Source organism: Cupressus sempervirens, chromosome 9, assembly GCF_028749045.1.
Source record: "Cupressus sempervirens isolate cs-2001-9-10 chromosome 9, ASM2874904v1, whole genome shotgun sequence".
In the NCBI taxonomy this organism is placed as follows: domain Eukaryota; kingdom Viridiplantae; phylum Streptophyta; class Pinopsida; order Cupressales; family Cupressaceae; genus Cupressus; species Cupressus sempervirens.
Window position 1 is genome coordinate 156009859 of NC_143126.1, and position 22187 is coordinate 156032045.

Consider the following 22187-nt stretch of genomic DNA (forward strand, 5'->3'; position numbering starts at 1 on the left):
TAGTTCTATTCCTTCCCTCCCTCTCATCTTGTTAGTTGATATTCGAGTAGACTTTTTAAGTTATGGATTGGAACAACACCTTGCATTTAAACTATAAAGGAACTCCTTGAAGACTTGACCCAATCTAATCACCTACAATTCCATATGACAACACAATCAATGGACTTGCTTCTTTAGAGAAAACCAACAAAATCTCAAGTAACGTAAGGTCTCCATCTCCTCTTGTATAGCTCACATTCTTGATTCACTATCCTTCAACAAGAAGGCCTCTCTAAAAGATCTAGATTCATGTTTGATTGCCTTTACAACCATGACAAACTACATGTGTGTCTCCCTCGAGTGCCCACCCAAAGTTACTTTGATAACCATGCCAAGCTATATGGATACCTTGTATGGCTTCCTAGGGCAATACGTTGAACTCTCTTAAATTTCAACAAAATGCCCCAACATTTCACAATTCTCCATGACCTATCCTACCAAAACAACCCATGTTGGTACATTGTGTGCATCCCTAGGGCGGCACACTGAACTCTCAAATTCCAACAAGATCTTAACATCTCACAACAATGATGCCCCTCAATATTGTCAACATGGCTTTGACTTTTAGAATGTTCACATAAGTTGTACTACCAATTTGTTTTCATGTGAGTTTCATAGTAGGTTGTACACTAGAGTGAAAAACATGCTACTACAACCACTTTGCAGCAATGTCCAAATTCTTTCTACAAGCCTTTGTAGGTTCTTGTCTCACAAGCTACAGACACGGCTATCCTCCCTACAAATTACACCATTGACTAAATTTCAAAATAAACAAACAATGAAATTTTTTAAAATTTTCAACATTTGATCTTCATGATCTATATATTTTCTACTCGAACAACAAAAAAAATTTAAAAATTTAACTGTATTTTTGTATATCTGAAAAAGAATCATGTTTGACTTCTTTTTTTTGACTTTGGTGAATTTTGTCTAAAGATTGGCCAGCACCATTAAAAAAATGCATGTTTTCTCCTTAGAAAAGTCACTGCTATTGAAGTTTTTTTTTCCTCATAGCAGCCATAGACATCCACAACTGGGTAAAGTACACATTATTTGCATGAGTAATCATATTTTGCTCGTGCAAATCTTTACCAAGCTCTCATGGTTATACTAAGCAATAATTACAAGCAAAAAGTACAAGTAGATGATACAAAGACTGCTGTGAATCCGAAATGGCTATCCAGCCGATGGGATTGCTGTATTGTAATTTATTAATAATTTAAAAATTCTAAAACAATTATTTTGTAATTTCACTTTGATATTAAATAATAAATTACTGTCTATCCGGTCGGCTGGGTAGACGCTGCCCTGTGAATCAACTCACAAAGGCGAACTAAATTGGCTATTCCAGTAACAAACACTGCCAAGATTAGCAAAAACTATCGTCACTCATTTTCTAAATACTAGAGTTTTGATTACCTTCCTCAATACCCCTTTGTTACAAACTAGTTGGTCTGATTAACTTGAATTTCTTTACTCATTCAATTCTGCTACCAGTCCTTGTATAAATTACCATTCTTGCGGAAACAGAACCTCTCCAATGGTCCCACTTCAAATTAAGGTATACAAATAAGTATATCTTAATTTCTGATAATAATTTACAACCCATTTAGCAACATATTGGAAAAAACAAGACAGATCCATGAAACGTAAGAAAATTAAGATATATTTTTTTTCAAGAAACACTCATATAAATGGTATGAGATATGTACGGGGCAAAAAAAGGCAAACTAAATTGCCGTGCCATCTTCATTTTAGGAAAAATTGATCCGTGTATTTTTCACTCATTTCTAGATTATCTCGATACTTGCCAAGGTAGGAAACAGATAGTGCAATGCCCGTCATGTCACATTGTCCAAGAACTCGCAGATTATTTTTATAATTGTTGCAAAGCTTCCGAAATGCTTTGAACACCCGCGGTTAAAGTTTGTCTATTCGTAATGTTTTTGAACTCATCATACTCAGCAAACACATATTCAAATGTTTCAGAAAAATTATACTCAGCAGGATAAAGATATACAAACTTAGATTGAGTGAAAAAGGAAAATAAAACTTGGAACATTAAAATGAGTGAACAATATAGAAGATTTGCAGTAGGTATTCCAGTATATATATTAAAGACAGTCCAGTTCATCATCCAATTAACCAGGACGCATTGTTAACTCATCGTCCTACAAAGCTACGAGGGAGAAAGGGACGTATGGTTGAAATCTTTGAAACAAGCTACCTCTTTCTACACCGCCTGATTGGAACTTAAGCAAAAGAGAAGTAGCCAATACCATAAGTTGGTAATAGCATTGACTTTACCATTTTTCTCTTTGGAAATGCATGCTAAGGTGAAAGCATTATCTTATGTAGGAAGCAATTCATCACTACTAAGATTATTAAGAACAACCATTGGTTTATAAAGCAACTCAAAGACCCATGTATTTCTAAAATGAATATCTGATGAAAAAGTACGTACTTTAAGGCAAGGAGGAACGTAGATTGATTTTTTTATAGCAAACTTATTTTGATGATTAGTTTCCTCCCAATCAACTTAGAAAGGGCACTCCTCCAAGATATCTGCCTTAGCTGGTCAAATCGATATAATGCATCTACTTGAACAGTGTTACACAAGGTGTCTTCACCTGTTCACATTTGCACCCACCAAGTATTATAATTATGGCATACAAAAGATAAAGAAAGAAAGATAATCATTCCTACAAGAGATCAGATCTCTTTGCATGCCAAACATGCAGTCCCTTCAGTATTTCATATTCGTCCAGAACATAATATCCTGTATAACATGTAAAACTCGTCCACTGCATGATGAGATGCTGCAAGCTTCAGTCCGGTATGGTATCTTAATACAAATATTAGAAGGAAAGGTGTGCCTTTCCATACAATTATATAAGTAGATGCAACAAGGCATGAGACGTATAATACCAGAATATATTAAAAAATGTGGTTTTGAGATGTTCTACCTAACTAAGGCCAATACTTCTTACTTTTGCTGTACTACAGTTACGGAAAACACTGAACGTAAATACATTTTTCTGCCAGTACTATTATTACATGATCGCTAGGGAATTTGAATGGTAATAAAGACAAATAAACCTCAAAATGAAGTATGTGGAGGTGCAAAGAATTCCACACTTCTGTGTTACATCAAACTTCAAACTATGCATCAGCCTAGAGTTTTCCTTTACCATGTCCTCAACCTTACTGCCTTCCCCTCAATCTTCTTACCAATTGCTTGATGAGAGATTGAAATTGAGATATAGCACAATACCCAAATATTACCATACATCTCGCAAATATCTTCCATCAGTCTGTAATTTCTTCACTGTAGCCTCTGCTTTGGTGCTATCGACAGATTCCTGCAAGACAGGATTAAGTTTGGATACTTAGAACATAAATAGATATAAGTTATCAAGTCAAAAAACCCCAGTTAGCAGACATTTATCTGAAGAGAATTGAGTCACAAAATTTTGATCCATGCATCAAAAACTGACTACTAATATTCTATCTTCATAAACTGGCGGCTCTTGACAAAACAGATATAACATAGAACATTAACAGATATATGTTATCAAGTCAAAAAATCCAGTTAGCAGACAAAATTTTGATCCATGCATCAAAAACAGACTTTTCTATCACATAAATAGGTATAAGATATCAAGTCAAAAAAACCCAGTTAGCAGGCATTTATCTGAAGAGACTTGAATCACAAAATTTTGATCCATGCATCAAAAACTGACTACTTCATATTCTATCTTCATAAACCGGCGGCTCTTGACAAAACAGATAGAACATTAACAGATACAAGTTATCAAGTCAAAAAATCCAGTTAGCAGACAAAGTTTTGATCCATGCATCAAAAACAGACTTTTCTATCTCCGTAAACTAGTGGTTCTTGACAAAATGGATATAATCCCAGAGAAGAGGATACACAGAGATTCATTATTACAGCTTTCACGCATCACAAGAAAGGCCTAAAGACTAAAGGACTAATAAATATTCTTCCCTCATTGAATTTTCTAGTTGAATTCATTCATCTGCATGTCCAGCTATAGATATTAACAGAGGTGGAACAGAGAAACTCAGAAATAGGGTATGTCAGTGACTATGAAAACTAAAAGCAGTACAATTACATTACGCATGCCTCCCCTACAAACAAATGCTTACAGGTGTTAATGTGTTGAATGAGTTTCCTTGCCTTCTAATTATTGCCGATGCCCAAGGAAAATGCCACTAGTGTGATGACTGTGTGGAGGTCGGATTGAGACAACTTTAGAACATGTGTGGATCGAATCACTCAAAAATTAATCTGAACTCCCTAAATTTAGGAAATTGCAAAGTATTATAATTTACTTGGATTGGAGTGCAAGTCTGTCTCAGCAGCTGCAGATATCAACTGCCAGATTTGAGAATTCATTTTTTAGTTTGAGTATAAGAATAGGTTAACAGATTATAACGAGGCCAGACTATGCATCAAACGAAATAAGATACTCTATTATCTACTACCATCCAGCCGTGCATAAAAATGACCTAGAGCTTTCAATTATCTTTGTACCAAAGGTTGCTCCAATTAAACCAGTGCAGAAATCTGACTTTCATTTTCAGGCATCCTGAAACCAAATGACATCTCCACAATTGCTAAGAAACTAACACTCACTGTCATAGGATAACTCAGAGAATAAAACTGGTTTGCTGACTCCCTTTGTTCATTAATGGGAATGGAAGTTAAAGCATAATATGGATCATAGAATTGCATATATTTCACATAAATTTCAGTAAATACCCTTGAAATATTAGATTTATTACCATTCTCAGTGGAGAGAGCCTCTCACAAAAGCAATGATTGCTAGGAGAACAGAACATAGAAATTATGTCACTAACCAAAAACGACCCTTACAAAATCGTGATAACCCATACCTGCTCTTGGACAATGGCGTGTAGTGTCCTGTGTACATCCCTTGCCATACCTTTTGCATCACCGCATACATAGAGATAGCCACCTTGAGTGATGAGACTCCAAATATCCGATGCCTAAACACAACTAAAGTTAATAAACCGCCACATATAACACTAAAAGCAACATTTTCTGAAAGACAACACACCTTTTCCAACATCTTATGCTGGACATACTCCTTAGCTGGTCCTTGGCGGGAGAAAGCAACAATAAGGTCAGTCACTACTCCTTTCTCAACATAGCTATTCAGTTCTTCTTCATAAATGTAGTCCTGTCAAAAGAACACCAATATATTTCTATTTCAAATCCAACCACATGAAATAATCTGAACACTTCAGTAAGCAAATAAATAGCCTCTTTAATAGTCCACTACACTTTTTTACACTATCGCTCTAAACTCTGCATTTAAAGGAATAATGCAGGGGTCCCATGTGAGGGGCTTGGACTATTTTTGTGGAGCGCATAGGTCCATGATAATTTTTTGAAGGGGGCTAAAGGTTTAACTGGAACCTTTTCCTACAAATTAGGAGCTCTGAATTTTTAGCCCTCTCATTTTGAACGGGTGAAAATGGGGTGGGGCTGGATTTAGCCCTACCAACTTAAGGATTTTTCTTGCCACATGTCAATCTATTAATTATTTCAAAAATGTACTTATAATAGTGTTAAAATAATGACATCACAAATTTAAATGCTTCAAGAGATATTCATGGGACTACTAGCTTTCTTAAATTTAGGATCTAAGATTTTAAAGCTGAAACAAACTTAAAAAACTATGGGGCCGTTCACCTTTAAATAATCCTACAAATTCTCAGCAGCCACCCACTATTTTTAAGGAAGCCCCACTCCATGGGACCCCAGCCTAAATGGGTAAGAAGGGTTGTTGTGCCCCAATCATAACAAGATTTATAAGTTCGCCATAGGTTTTATACCCAGTTTACTCCAATGTCCATGAAATATGCTCTTTTTGCACTTCCACGATAGAACAATATGCTTCCAATTTGCAGTTACAATAAAGAAGAATAAAGAGCCCTCTTACAATCAACTGTGGTTGTATACATGCAAATTTTCTAGCCACCTGAAGCCAGAAAGAGAACTATTGCCTATTGTATCAAGAGAAGCTCTCATAGAGAAACATAAAAGTAGTTATTCATGGCATCATTTGGGAAAAAGATTCATTTCCAACTAAGGCAATGGGAGAAGAATTTGGGTAATATGAAGAAATCTTGACAAAATTGATAATTAGGAATCTTTTCTGAGACTGCATATTCCTGATTCTAATCATACAACTCCTAAAAAGGAATATTTTCTCGCATAATATTAACACATTCAGTCATCAGGAAACTCTGGCTGCATGACAGAAACGTGACTAATTAAATTCAGCATAGCCACACGCCTACACAATACTTATTCTCTGTTTCAAAATAATGTCCCTATACACATATCCTGGGTCTCATGGTGAATATGCCTCACATACTATGCTTAACATGATCACAGCATCACGCATCTAATTAGCACATACAACAAAGTCAGTTTTCCTAACAATGAACAAATTACTGGAAGGTTGCAAAACTGCCCCTTAATTGGTGACATTTTCACAAGTAAATTCTATGAAAACATGCAAAGCATAATATAGTCACCCTATTATCCAAATAGATCAGAAGATATTCCTTGCAGCAGAAAGGCTTTATAATATGAAATGGTGGGTTTGCTCAACACTAGGGTAAAATGGTGGATTGGCAAAAATCATTTCTTAGTAAGTAATGTCTGAAGAGATGTGTAAAATGTACCTTGTGGCTGAGAACAAAAAGCATCTATACATTCAAGCATTATGGCTAGTTTTCACACCATAAAAGCATGTAGCTATCTTATTTGACATGTTCCAATTATCTCTTAATACGTTATTTAATGAGTTTATTAGGTCAGCCATGTGCTTGAAGCAACCTTCTTTATTTGAGGTACCCTAAATATTGGTTTTCTTGTGCCACCCAGCCAATTTTTTGTACCCAGGGATATTATTGTTTTCTATTTCAATATTACAATTTGATCGGCATCAAATGCTTCATAATCAGAAACCTAAAAGCATAAAATCATTTCTGTACCAATTGACCTAATTGAACACATTAAAGAAGAAAGCATACATATCAAGAGAACGCCTAAACCTGCACCAAAAAATCTACTACTATCGAGTTCAACCAAATAATGAAAATTAAGTAAACTTGCCATTTGACGATTCCTACACCCAAAAAAGAGAACAGCTGGACCAAGCTTCTTGCCAGATTCTTGGAGTGCAGCTCTTTCCTATAAAAACACAGCAAACTGTCTATTAGAAACATTCCACTGTGACAAAGTAAAAATAAGAGCAAATATAAGCAAAGAAATCATTTACCTGCAAAAAGCCTCTAAAAGGAGCTAAACCAGTTCCAGGACCCACCATAACAATAGGAATAGAAGAATCTGCAGGCAATTTGAAATTTGACTGCCTGACAAAGACTGGCGCCCAGCTACAGTCATTACTTTCTTCAGCGCATATTGAATTCTGTCATGATTTTTCAGTTCCCTCAGTCTAAAATCTCTAAACAAGGGCCACTAAAATAAGCTGGAATATAATCTTATATTCTAAAGATTATGGTGAACTAATTCATTACCCTTACAGCCTTACCTTCATCCAGTTAGAACAAACACCTTTATGAATTCTACCAGTTGGAGTGGGTCCACAAACCAGAGCACATGTAACATGTATCCTAGAGGGTGCAAACCTGCATGATTAAAATAATCAGAAAACATTTACTAATGACTAATGAGATTATAGTTTATAAAAACAATATTTACACCCAACAATCACACTCAGATTTATGATATGCAACAAACATTTATTGTCAAGACACAGTCCTTCAAAATTCACTTACCTTGGAGAGGAAGAAATAGAATAATAGCGGGGTTGTAAACGAGGGGCTATTGCTGCAAAGAAAACACCAAGAGGTGGCTTGGCTGATGGAAATTCTGCCATTATTTCCAAAAGACTTCTCTGACTTGCAGTAACCCACTGGGAGTATTCATCCTGTTAAGTAACAACACCCAATAATTGAAGGCCTGAAACTAGGTAAATACAGTAGGAAACAAAATGAACCTTGCACATCTAAGTTTACTGAAATGAAATAAAAAAGAACCTTTCCAGCTGGAGATGAGAGAAACTGCAGGCGCTCTGCCTCTGCTGGATCAGATGCATGAGCTGCCAAGGCAAGCAAAGCCGCCTAACCAATGCAAATTTACAACGTTAGAGAAAATCACATAATACATTAGTGGCCAAATGCAAATGGAACTATGAAAAATCAGTGTTCCTCACCTTCCGGGGAGGATTCAACAAATCTGCATAACGAGAGAGAGCAGTTTGTAGGGTGCATGGCCCAGGGAAAGGTGGTGGCAAAGAAGACCCTCCAAGTGAAGTGCCATCTTCTTTGTCAGCATGAACTGAGAATATAGTATCCAGTGAATACCCCAATAACCTTGCTGCTTCCTCCACCACCTCACTGCTATTTTCTGTATAGACACCAACGTGATCTCCTGTCTCATATCTGGAAAATAAAACAATATAAGGTTAAGACATAAAAAGGAAAACCATGGAGAAGTCTGGTTTGCTCAAGAACTTGAATAATAGTGGATAGATAAAAACCAATATAGTTAAAAAACATTTTTAATGGACTATGTCTGCACAATTCTTATTTAATTATACTATACAGATAAGAATTCTTGGAGTTACTACCTTCTTGTCCTGAAATTACACAAGAACCATCCATAATGGTTAACAAAACATGACTAAAGGAGTAAGTACTGAAAACACATTTTTTAATGAGAGTTACCAAAAATTGGTAAGTTTATATTGGAAAGTAAATGAATTTTAAGCCATCCATATCCCAAACTCATAATTACCAGTTGCTTTATATAACATCAACGCTTGAGAGACAACATAAAAATACTGATGGAAATTATATGCGCCATCATGGCCAAAAAGCTGCTCCTAAAAGAGATGCTGATGACCAGCCTCAAAACTATTTCAAGTCCATCCAAAGAGTTAAATGAGCTAACAAAACATAAGGTGTCACATCACACTACGTATATTGTCGATGTGCTAAGTTGCCAGCTGATTTGCAGACTGCTTCAATTTAAGGGCTTAGTTCAAACTTCATCAATATGGTAAGAAAAATACTGTGTTCAGGCTACAACAGAGCAAACAATGCTTGAAGAAAAAAGAAAAAAAAATGTATAATAAAATGATGGGAAATGCAGAATGACAGCAGACACCATTCTGTGGGGAATAAACTAGAGAACAAACAAAGACTGAAAGAGAACGTAAACAGCAAAAAAATGACATAGATGGCCATAATTAATAGTTGATTGTTTCCTGCTGTTAGCAAATAGTCATGTCTATTGCATCTTATTATATCTTTCATATTATGTGTGTCTATACATATATCCCCTAAAATTTTAACCTGTTGTAACTTCAAAGGCAAGCATTAACATTATAGATATCCCTAAAACTTTAAACCATTGCAACTTCAAATGCAAGCATTAATGTCTACATGCTGCTCAACAAATGGAGTGAATGGAAAGTGCACATAGCAATAACTGATTGAAATTTGGTCAAAGAACCAAAAGGTCAGGGCAATAATAAAACTATGGAAAAAACACAAGGGGTGCAGGCAATCACCATTTTGCAGAAAAGGAAACCAGAGCACAAAGAGCCTGACAGACAATAAAGCAATGAGAAATTATGAACAGAATAGTCATGCCTATCAGAGACTGTGAAGTGGACAATGGCAACAAGTGAAGGATGCAAAGAATAATACATAGGGAGATAAACAGGGAGAATTTTAAAAAGGCAAAAGTACATGTTATTTTTGTCAAAATTCACCAGGATAGTTCCTTGTTCGACAGGGTCTTCCCGTGTTCTATCCAAGTTCAGACAAATAAACACTCCCTGGCAGAATTTCAAGCCAAAACAACAATCTAGAATCCAGAGCCAAAAATACACCTGGATACACGGGAACCAACAAACCAGCAACAAAGAGACAAGTGATCGAACTGTTTAGATGACCAGCAGATGCTGTAACTTATATAAATACTACAGTCAAAACATTATAGTTTAATTTTATATGCAATCATATTGAAATTCAAGTGCTTTATTCACATGAAAATATTCAGAATTTCAGAGAGACCAAGCTCAACCCTATGCTGCAAGAACATTTCTACAGAAGGTCTGCAAGCATGGTCGGTAAATTATGGCTTCAGCTTGCTTCTGGTTTTTAGGGATTACATAAACTCTGTACAACGATCAAGCATAAAGGCGGTTTCTCCTCATTGAACAAAAAGAATGTGTGCTTTGTGACATTATGTTATTAAAGAAGCAACAGGCTACATGTGAATTAGTGATTAAAGAAGCAACAGGTTATGTGTGAATCATAAGCACAGACCATCAACTCAAGGAAAACAGATATGAACTTTCAAAATAAAAGGAATATGGAACGTACGCAAGGCCAGTGTTTGATATATCAAATTCCAAATGGATGCACGAGCGGTCAGACAGAGGTGTATGAAGCTCTCGTCTCAAAGCCACATTTGCTCTGCATATTGATTGACAACACAAAAATTATACAAGTGATGTTACAAAAATGAAACAAACAATGCATGATATTTATAAATAGATAACGAATATGAGTAGGTTCTATCTGACCTGCAGGGACGATGAATATCATAAACTGCTTCACCACTGGGCTTAGGTAAATAAGCTTCCTCATAAACTGATACTGTAGAATCATAAATTTCTACCCGATACTCTGGTATGGCTGCTTTATAAGGTGTAGAACTTGTGGGCTCATCATCTTCATCACGCAGTAACTGGTCCAATTCAGGCCACACCAGCTCTCGCCTGAAAGAAAAGACTTATACTAAGAAGGACAGAACTTCAAAATCTTCAAAAACAAATTACAATATCTTCATCTCATTACTTTATGTGCGCCACATTAAAGATAATAGGAAGATAGTTTAATATGTCGATTTTGAAACAAAAATAGCATACCAAGCAGTAAAGTCATCCTCAATGCATTGATCATCATCGCCAAGGCCCACTGGAACAAGTTGCTTTGCACCTAAATGCCAAGATAGAAAACTTTGTAAGGGGTGGGAGCTCTCCAAAAGAAACAAAAAAATAAAAAATTTAACTGAAAATGGATTCCAGATATGGAAAACAATTAAAATAAATCAAAAAATGTCAGTTAAGATGCCAGATTCAAACCCTTATCGTCAACTACCTAGTCTGGATAGTAGGAATGTGGGTAATCAGATTTTAGCTTGGGAGAAAATCTCAGAATAGCAATCTCCCAAAACAGACTGCCAGTTAGCAGCATTCTGTGAAAAAAGCTCACTCGGAACCCTTCCCAAAAGAACTCCCCTCCCAGAGTAATGAAAAGAAATCCTCACTTATTATATATGTTTGTGATAAAACATAATAAAATTTATATATAATTTTGCATGTAATGTTAACATATTGATATACCTATTCTATGAAATAACAACAGAGCATCCAAACGTAGAACAAAGAATAAAATGTACATAAATATACTACCAATTAAAAAGCAATTTGAAAGACATACTAAGAAATACATTAGTTATCAGGATTCGCTGGTTTGCCCTCAGAACCACGTCTGGGTTCGAACCAGTTCGAAATACTGGTCCGGTTCGACCCAAATTCGAGCAGGGTTCCATTTGGAAGGGAGTAGTTCGAACCCGCAGGTTGGAAATTCGAACCCAAGCAATTTTGATGTGCCCAAATCAAATTTGCATTGAACCCGAGCGAATTTCTGGCAATGGACAGCTTTTAAGTCATTTTATATAACATATTGATATTGTTTTGAGTTCCGCAGCCCTAAAAAGTGAATGTAAATAGGTTAATTTGGCTTCTAACATCATTTTTGATGTGCAAATTGGCGATTTTGTGAGCAAATAGGTGATTGAGCGAACAATGATATTTGAACTTTCTGTTATGATTCATGGATCATGATTTAATTTTAATGTTTTGAATCTATAATGTTGAACTTGAAAATTCAAATATATAATGGTATGATCTTGATTCGTGATGCTATGATTACAACTTAAATGTTTAAAGTTTATGCCTATGGTGTCTTTGTTGTATGAACGAACCCAAAACCCTTTCCAAAATTTTGGCATACAGGTGAACTGGTTCTTTGAACCCATATTTCGAATCAAACTCAAACAGGTAACTAAGAGAAATAGTAATATAAATTTATGTATTACATAATGTAAATGCATATGCATAACACAGTTTGCAGGGAAAAACACACAATTTCCAGAAATATCATATTTTGGAATGTTGCCAGCATATTCCCACTCCCCATTCTGGTAACTTTCATACCTTTCCATCGAAGCATAGGATTCTAACCCCTGTGCCTTGTGTTTCATGCAACCAGTAATCTGCATAATTTGAAGCATTTCTTCCTATTTTGCCTACTTGAAAAATATAATCAAAAAATTTGATAGGCATATAGAACAGACAATTGCAAAACCTCAGCAAATATGTCATTATACCTTGAAATTAACAGCTAACCAGGAAGTAATCAACACGGGCATTATGACTAGTAGAGAGTAATACACAAATAATTTACTCACATCATCATCCAGGACAGTACTAAAATACTTTTTTTTTTAAGAACTAAGGTTCATTAAGACATCACCGGGGCCAAGCTGGTTGCAAAATCACACTCACAGACCCAAGGCCGCACACTTGCACCCCAAGAAGATTATAATAGATGTTGGGAAACAGTTATCACAACCAAGACTAATGACCACCTTGAGCTGGGTCACAAGCTGTGTGAATAAAAGGCAATATATAGTGTTGACAATTTCAAATTTGGATGGCACATTCAATTTCTAGAATTTGAGCTGTGTTCAAATTTTGCTTCCAAAAACAAAAACCTTTAAATGATTTGACTATCTTGGAGGATGAAGAATCAAAAAAATTCAGTATTGAATTTTGGGAACGTAGCCTTCTCTCCAACGTTGGCAATTACATACAGGAGTTGCATGTGTGCTGATTGGATTACTTACAGATACGATGGTTCCTGATTGGACAGTTCACATTGCAGACTCTAGGACTTTACTGATTTTGTACAATGTTACCCAGTATCAGAGCCCACCCCACAACACCCATACCATGTGCATCCAGGTACAGGTCTGCCCTGCAATACACCCATGCACCAAGGATACACAATTCTCTTATCAATTTTCATTTGATCGTCAATTCTGTAATTGTAATGATTTTGGCATTTGGCATTAATCAATTATGCTGTATTATACCATCAAATGTATTTAGTTTTAGAATTAAGTATATTTATTTAAATTTTTTTCTGAGCATAACGTACACAAGGATAAAAAATGTCGCACCAGCATATCCATATCCTTCTCACACCCATACCAGCAGCTTAGATTTTGGACATATTTTGTTGTCATAATGTTGCTAGTTGCTACAATGAAAGGAGCAGTTTCAGCCAGATTCCAAGTTAATAAGATACAGCAAGAGTGTTGCTGCAGTGGAAAAAATACTTCTGAGGAATAATTATTCATCAACAGTGCAATGACTGGTATATATGGCCATCAACCTCAGAAAAGGAGCATGAAGGGCGTCAATTCTGCATCACATGTTACACATTTCACAGATTTAGTAGCAATGATGTCATTTTGGAGAGTTTACAGTAAGGGTTTGTCATCATTTGTCACCACAACAGTTCCAGTTGGGAGGGCAGAATAGCCATGATACTGCTGTTATTTCCAATTTCTTGGCCATATTTAGGCATACCACCAATGGAGGAGGTACAACAGCACTTAGGGTAAGCAGTATCCGCATCTTTTGCTATTTGCAGACATTTTATTGACTGTTATTATCATAATGGAAGGATTTGGACTGCTGTGCAAGCTCTAATTGACTATTTCCAGCTGCCATGGGACATCACTAGGTCACTTGCCTGGACAGTATTGCTGCTACAGAACTTCTACATTCAAATCCAGACATGAAACTCACCTAATATTCACCATACATGGCTCCAACAGCTGTACATTTATTATTTCCAGCCCAATTCAATTATTAAGAGTCTGAAAATTGTGCATTTCACTCGCTCTAAGTTCCAGGATTTTGCAAAATTAACTAAGGCATTTTGAAGGGTGATAAATTGCTGAATATTCAAACCCATTTACGTGTAATAACCTAGGTTCCATACTTGAATTTTTGTGGAGTGCAGGCAACATGGAAGCTAAACATTTTTCCTTTTTTTATATCCAAAATATATCAGCATTTTGACTGTTAATGTCCCTTAGTGCTGTCACAAGTCACAGGATCACTGCCATGGACTTGTAATTACCAATAATGAATAATCTTTCCCCAAGTATTGACAGGTTCTATTATAACAAAAGCCTGATATGAATCATGGCCATGGCTTATTGTGGCAGATCCCAAGTCGTGGGTACCACAATGGCCATTTGCAGCTTAATGAGCATAGCAAATGCCTTGTGTCCAAGTCCTTGGTTTATGGAATTAGCTTTGAGGTGGTTGTCTCTAGCTTTGGGCCCAGTATAACAGAGATGGCATAGGAGCATGCCAATTTAGACTTCCCTCACTTGGCTAAGTCTTGGCCCCAACAAAAAAATTCTGCTGTTCAGAAGAGGTAACAGTATTCAGAATTATGTTATATATATGTGTGTGTGTGTACATATGTATATGTATCTATATACATATATATACATATACATATATATATGTAGATATAATATACATACATACATACATACATACATACATACATATATATATATAACATTACCTGCTACATTACCTAAGAACAGCTAACACAAAACTACTACCTGCATTCAATGCAGTAATCTATCTCACAGGCCGAATCTATTATCTGGATGAATCACTGCTTGCAATGTAATTCGTTATTTTCAAGGATAATAGAAGCACTGAATCCCTTAATAAATCTTCAACAATACTGATAAATGATAAATCCAGAGAGTTAGTCTAGAATTTCGTTTGCAAAAACAGTTGTTGCTTTCCATTTGAAAGGGATAGCTCTTGTATGGGAAAATACCTGTTAGGAAAAAATTATATTTGAGGCATAATCCTATGGTCGAGGAACAATCATGCAAAAACTTTATGGTTATGGGCTGAATTTAATAGAATAATAATCACAAAAAATGCAGATAATCAAGGCAAAAAAACACAACACAAACATACCTTGTTCACTTAATGCTTCGTCTACTGCCTTTGCCACCTATAATTTTCACATAAACATCATGCAACAAAATTATTTAGTAGCCATCCGCAACATCATAAAGCAAGTTATCAAATGTACAGTTTGAGAAATTTCAAGAGTAAAGCACTGACATGAAATTTCATCTAAAGACCTCAAATCAAATTTATCTAATACCAAAATTCATTTAATGGATTCAAAAAAATGACAAACTGATAATCAACTGTTGACAAACCTTATTGAAATGTTCATATTGTCGATTGCCTAATCCAAACACCCCATAACTAAGATCTGAAAGCCATTGCCCTCTCTCCTTACCCTGGTAAAATATACATAAATGCAGTAGGTGTCATCATTTTCCAAATGAATTGTTGACAATGTATATCCAATCTGGAATACTACTGGAGATGGAAATTGTTCAAACCTCAAGAAACCACTTGTAAAATCTTGCAGCATTGTCAGTAGGCTCACCATCTCCATACCTATATGATAGGTAAAACTCAGTCATTTAAAGTGTTGTTTAATTGGTAAAAGGTACATGAGTAAGAACTTAATCATCTATGAGCTACTTTTCCCAAGTTACAAACTAAATATATTCAGATACCTTCCGGAATTGGTACAATAACAGTTATCAAAAAATTATGATACCGTTAGACAATAAGTTCTAAAACAGCTACCAAAGAAATTAAAAGTTCACTCAAATTCTACGAAAAAAAATTCCTTAGCAAAAATATTGAACAACACCTTTTCAAGGTACTTCAAAAAATACCTCAATAAATTTGCCAAAGCAAAAGAGCCTACTAATGATTTAAAATCTAATACTTCATAGATAACTCAATAAAGCCTCCCCAGATTCCCCGGATTATTTAGCATATACATGTAAAAAGTAATTTGAAAGAACTTAAGATGATAGACAGGAGAAAAAAACTTGTTACTTACGTTGCTAGCATAAAAAATGCTAGTTTTTCCTTTTTCAGTTTCTCTTCATACTCGTCATCATCTGTTGCATAATTGTCCTAATGAAATGAAACCAAATAATATTCAATGACATGCAGCTTCACTGACTAGAGTATAAACAAAGTACAGAATCATAGATATTAGATTTAGAAACATAAATCAAATTAATCCTGCATGGAAGGCTTTTACTCACCAGATCTACTACTTTAAATACAGCCTTCTCATATCTTGCTTTAGCTTCTTCTGCTAGAGCCTGTTGCAGATAAAATAGACTTTTGAAAATGATGTGATTTGAAACTAGAAAGCAAAAGAACATTGGTGAAAAGAGACAATAAGAATATAATTGACTCGACAGGGAGAGAATGTCACAGTAAACCTTTCAATAATCAGCAGCAAAAATAAAATTATTACAAGAAAATAAAGTGATGATAACACCTGTACAGAAAGCAACTTATTATTTTTCAATTGACCTTACACCACTTTTGCACCCAGGATTTGGTTGGACCTTGTACAGAAAGCAACTGATATTTTTTAACTGGACCTACAACATATTTGCACCCTGAAATTGGTTGGAAATTCTAAGGCTTGTTGTCAACCAGATGTAGAAATATTAGAGCAAATACAAAATGAATTTTATTATTACTGAAAAAAAACCTGGTAAGGGATAGCAATGCTATTGAAACATTCAATCAACACCTTCCGAAGACTAACATTTCAACTGAATTAGATGCAAAGGACTGTATAAACTATTCGGCCAAACCTACTCCAGACTCCCCCTAAAACAGGGAACAGCGTCAAATTGAAAGACGTTAAAGTAACATACCTAAAATGTAGGATTGGAAAAGAATTAGAAAACTGGTGATAAGAAAACATGACCACTTACAAAGAGGTGAAAAATAACAACAATGGTGATTGAAAAGAACAATTTGAAAATTGTGTTGACTTGCAAGCAATTTGATCTATTGTCCCTCACGAAATTCAGTGATGTTAACAAAATCAATGAATGATAATTTACAGGATTCCAACCCATGAATAAGAAAACCAAGACTGCTTACAAAAATGGACAACATAATAACAAATGACTTCCTACAAAAATAAACTAATAACAAATGACTTCCTACAAAAATAAACTAACTGATGACAAAAGGACTGACAATGAAGAATTAAGAGTTATACTAACCACAACCACCTAAAAACAAGTAGGAACAACGAGAAATATGTAGTAGTTAGATTCAACTGGGAACTTTTTATCTGACAACTCTGGGAGTGCATCAAATGTAGCGAACTAGGTGACTAATCATTTCTGACAGAGGGGATTGAGAACCAAGATTAGATATGAGAAGTTGGATAAGGATAATAAAACAGATCATGATCACATACAAAGAAACATTAGTTGACACCAATGACAACAACAAGAGGAATATGCCACTTATAAGAGTCCACATATGCAAGCATTCTACATGGTGATCATTCTTCTAATTACCTTAAATATTGTTCAACAAGTTTTACAACCCTACACATCTCTGAATTTTGAAAATGTGGCCTCCAACATGAAACGTACATCTTCACGATCAGGCAAGCTCAGACTGCACACAATGATTGCTCAAACGGACCACTAATGTTAACTAGACTCATGACAAATGATCAGCAACTGGCAAAACTTTCAGCCAGACAACTGAAGAACAACAGGGAAACAATAAAGCAATGAGAATTCTTGAATGTGATACAAAATTGAAATTTATTTGGAAACAACAAAATTTATTCCAGTAGCAATGGCAATGACACAAAAATAATATCATGAAAACTGATAACAACACAATTAAATACAAAACAAGACAGCTCGCACACTAATTGATTTGAAAACATATAATAAAGCTATAAAATCCTGAGGATTTTGGAATATCAATATAATCAAATAATCCAAAAATATTGGCGATAATACAGACAAACAATCTTAATTGACAAGAATTCAAACCAACCCTTGCCAGAATGGGAGAATAATCAACAGAATAACAAGGACAGCAATCATAACTGTGGAACAATAGTTAGAACTAAGAAACCTAAAACAAATGGCCACTTATAAACATATACTAACAACAGTAATAATTTTGAGAGTTTTAACTGTTAACCAAAACCTGCTTACACAAAAGGGGACAAAACAGCACAATATGGAGGAATTTTTAAAATTTAACAGAGGAACAGGGCAAGAAAAGGTAAGGCCAAGAGATATGGGTAACGATGGCTGATTTCCTCTAAAATTTGCAAATATTACCAAACCCAAAGATATTAAGTACAATTTCACAAGTATTCTAGAAATTCATTTTATCAATGGATCCTTAAAAAAATATTCTAATAGGTAAAATTACCTTCATAGGTGGTTATGGAGTAATTCAACCTTGGTGATATTAAAAGTCATCTCAGTTTATCTCATCAAAAACTGATGTCATATCTTGCTTACAAACCTTATATGGAACAATCAAAAACATGAACCGTGAACAGTCATGGAGTAGAATAATAGAAACGACAATCTGTTCTATGCAGGACTTAGAAACCAACACTGACCATACATAGAGTTGGATGACAATAATGACAATAAATAAGGCGATTCTTGAACAAAAGAACAATCTAACAGAGTCAAAATCCATGGTCCTGACTCCTTATAAGCAAATATAAGTTAAAATAGTAATAGTAAATAATAAAGTACTTTAGAACTCAGTAGACCAGAAAGGGTAAAGACAGAAACCGTTTGGTTAAGTTACCCAGGAATCAATGTAAGACCAGGACAAGTATTGCCAAGATTCAATGTAGGCTGTCACACTGATAAGATTGGAAAACAAGATGGAACAGAATGATAAATCCAGATTTAAAAAAGAGATTCCTAGGTAGAAACATAATACAAGATTAAGAATTATGACGCCCAAGGCAGACAGCAAATTGACTTACAAAATCGAGTTCGATAGGCCCTAGAAGATTTCTATACGTTCAGCTTACGATTTCTCTTTGCCTTAAATAGCACGCCTATTGAGATTCAACCTCGTTACCAAGAAATACCCCAGGCCTTAAAAATCCATCTGCGTCTTGGATGTATTGAGAATTGAAAATGGCAAAAAATACTGCTACCAACTATGGGCATCGAAGTCAACTATATAAGCCGAGACATCTTAGGCTTGAAATTGGGTAGTATACGGCATCCAACTCCGATGATACGAACCAGATAACATTGCCAATAAAATTCAAGTATATAAACGAGATAAATGACAATCAGAAACCAACTCCACGCCAACGAAATTCAAATACGCACAATAGAAACAATAATCAGGCACCGCTTGGAATGACATTAGACGGATGGTGAAATGTTTATATGCATAAACTCTATTGGAGCGGTTGTCAATCCGATGTGCGTTGTATACAAGACCATTCATACAAGGGTCTTCCCCTATGTCAATTTCTCTCACTTAATGTATAATCATTTCAGTCGAATATTTCAGTCCAGAAGATGTAGAAAATCAATGACGATACCGATTTCCACCTTTCAAGCACATCAATCCACTTGCAAAAAACCTACCTTGGCAAATCCCTCTGCCGTCCCAGTCTGCGTCCCGAAGAAAACCGTAACTTTCTTCTTCCCCGAACCAACATCTTCCTCCTCATCTTCCTCCTTCACAAGCGGCGTCGGCTTGGCCGGCTGCTTCTGCGTACTGGATCCTCCCCTCTTGCACACGAGGAAAAACACACAGCCAAGCAGCACAGCCACGGCCGTGGTCAAAATCATCAAAATCTGCGAATTCTCCGTGAGAACCAAAGCCGAGCCCGACATAGCTCCGAGATCGCCCCCCTTGCCATTCACCAGCAGGGCCAAAAAATGGTCCAGCCGAGAAATCTCCAGCAGGCTCTTTCCCTGCGACCCACCCTCCAGTGTGTTCGAATTCGATTGCATTTTCCACAAATCAAGATCAAACAGGCCGGGTAGAGCAACCGAGTCAAGGCGCGCGGTTTCCCTTTTTGGTTTTACTTGTTCGGGATCCGAACCGACGACCTCCAGATCCTCGATTCCTGCGTACCTCGCGTAATTACAATTCCACCTCCCGGCTCCGCTAAATCCTTAAAGGAGCTCTGGAATAATCGCGTGGTTTTAATTTATTATCCTGCGCCCTTTGTTTTACCAACCTGAGGTCCAAGGGTCAAATCCACCTACCCACGCTTTGACACCAATTCTAACTACCCTGGTTTCTCACTAACCAGGGATTTACGTGCCCTTGTCTGAACCACAACCACAACCTAAAAACTCTATGTTTTGTTTTTTTACAAGCATTCGTTTCACACCCAACCATCCCATTTTGAACCTTTAATTTTCTGAGGTCATCATTGCTTCATAAAATCATAAAATCATAATCAGATGCCCCCTCATCCATTGTTCCATCACTTAATATTGGTCAACCACAAATGCCACATTTTGGTTGGAGATATGAACGACAACAACCAGCTACTTGCATATTCTGTCACTCAACCCATTTTTCTAAAGCACATTTTTGTGCCCATTTTTGCAAGGTAGATTGATACAGTTGTGCCGAGTGTTTTGTCAATTTTTTATTTTTCACACAATCCATGTGAATTTCCACAAATGTTGTAAGACTAATTAAGTCAGCAATTATCATCATATTAATGAGAGTTTGATAAGTTAGGTGATGATCAAGGTGGTTATCAATTTGTTTTAAATATTTGAATATATAAATAATGAATTTTATAAAGAGTGGTAGATATTTGAATATAAAAAGTTGTTTTTCCAAAATTCAAAGAGGTTTTTTAATCATATATGTAATGATAATCTCAAAAAGTTTCTCAAGGATATAAAAAAAATTAAAGTCAAATGTTTTATACAATCTATTATATAAATAAGAAAATATATGTACTAATCAAAATTTTTTACAAGAACGGCTATTTTATTAGTAATGCAAAATTCATTTGAATGTAATCATTTCCGTCATTTATATACTTTACTATTAAGATTGTTTGTTACATAATTACATCAAATTTATATTTATTCATCAATGTTAAGCACTTGGCTTAATCTAATTTACAAATATTTGAAATAAGTAGTGTTGAGCTACATAAGAAGGATTGATAAAGATGTCTTGACTTCTCCTCCAAGTGAATGGGTTCATGTTGGCAAACCTCTTCCCAAGCTGCCTTATGTTTACCTACATGTTCAATTAAATGTGTCAACAATCCAAATGTGACTATCTTCCCATTTCAATAACTTAAGCATTCATTGCTTAGTATTTGCATCAATAAATAATAAGAAAACGAATGTATTCGTCAAAACTTTTTATGAGAACAAGTTATTTTATTAGTGATACGAATTCATTTAAATGTAATCTTTGTTTTCATTTATATAATTCTCTATTAAGATTTTTGTTACATAATTATATCAAATTTATATTTATTCATCAATGTTAAGTACTTAGCTTAATCTAATTTTGAAATATTTGAAATAAGTATTGTTGAACTACTTAAGAAGGATTGATAAAGATGTATTGACTTGTCATCCAAGCAAATGGATACATGTTGGAAAACATCTTCACAAACTACCTTATGTTCACCTAAATGTTTAATTAAATATGTCAACAATCCAAATGTGACTATCTTGGCATTTGAATGACATAGATATTCATTGTTTATCATTCTCATCAATAAATAAACAAAAAGTGTTAAGAATTTCTCATCATGTAATGGCTAGGTTTTTTGACATTTATTTGTAGCAACTTCAAATTTTGACAAGCTTCTAAACCTTAACAATATTAATGTCAATTGAATATTATTTGTAATATTAAATGTTTCAACATTGAGAAAAAATTGGTTACAAAGTGAAATACATATGAGTCATATTTTCTAATCTCATTGTTGAAAAGAATTTTGAATTT

The 22187-nt window shown here is 35.2% G+C and overlaps 1 protein-coding gene across 1 annotated transcript; it reads right to left on the reverse strand.

The window, feature by feature from the left end:
* Positions 1–2954: 2954 nt before the first annotated feature.
* On the reverse strand, positions 2955–20378 carry LOC149537978 (NADPH--cytochrome P450 reductase-like). Its single transcript, XM_089799381.1, has 18 exons — positions 19832–20378; positions 16460–16519; positions 16249–16325; positions 15734–15791; positions 15545–15628; positions 15294–15330; positions 11070–11139; positions 10725–10919; positions 10522–10614; positions 8340–8568; positions 8164–8247; positions 7903–8054; positions 7656–7752; positions 7383–7532; positions 7217–7294; positions 5145–5267; positions 4960–5073; positions 2955–3401 (listed from the first exon to the last, which is right to left on the reverse strand). Exons 1-18 carry the CDS (start codon positions 20201–20203, stop codon positions 3321–3323), a joined length of 2154 nt encoding a protein of 717 aa, XP_089655507.1. The 5' UTR covers positions 20204–20378; the 3' UTR covers positions 2955–3320.
* Between the last annotated feature and the right edge of the window lie 1809 nt (positions 20379–22187).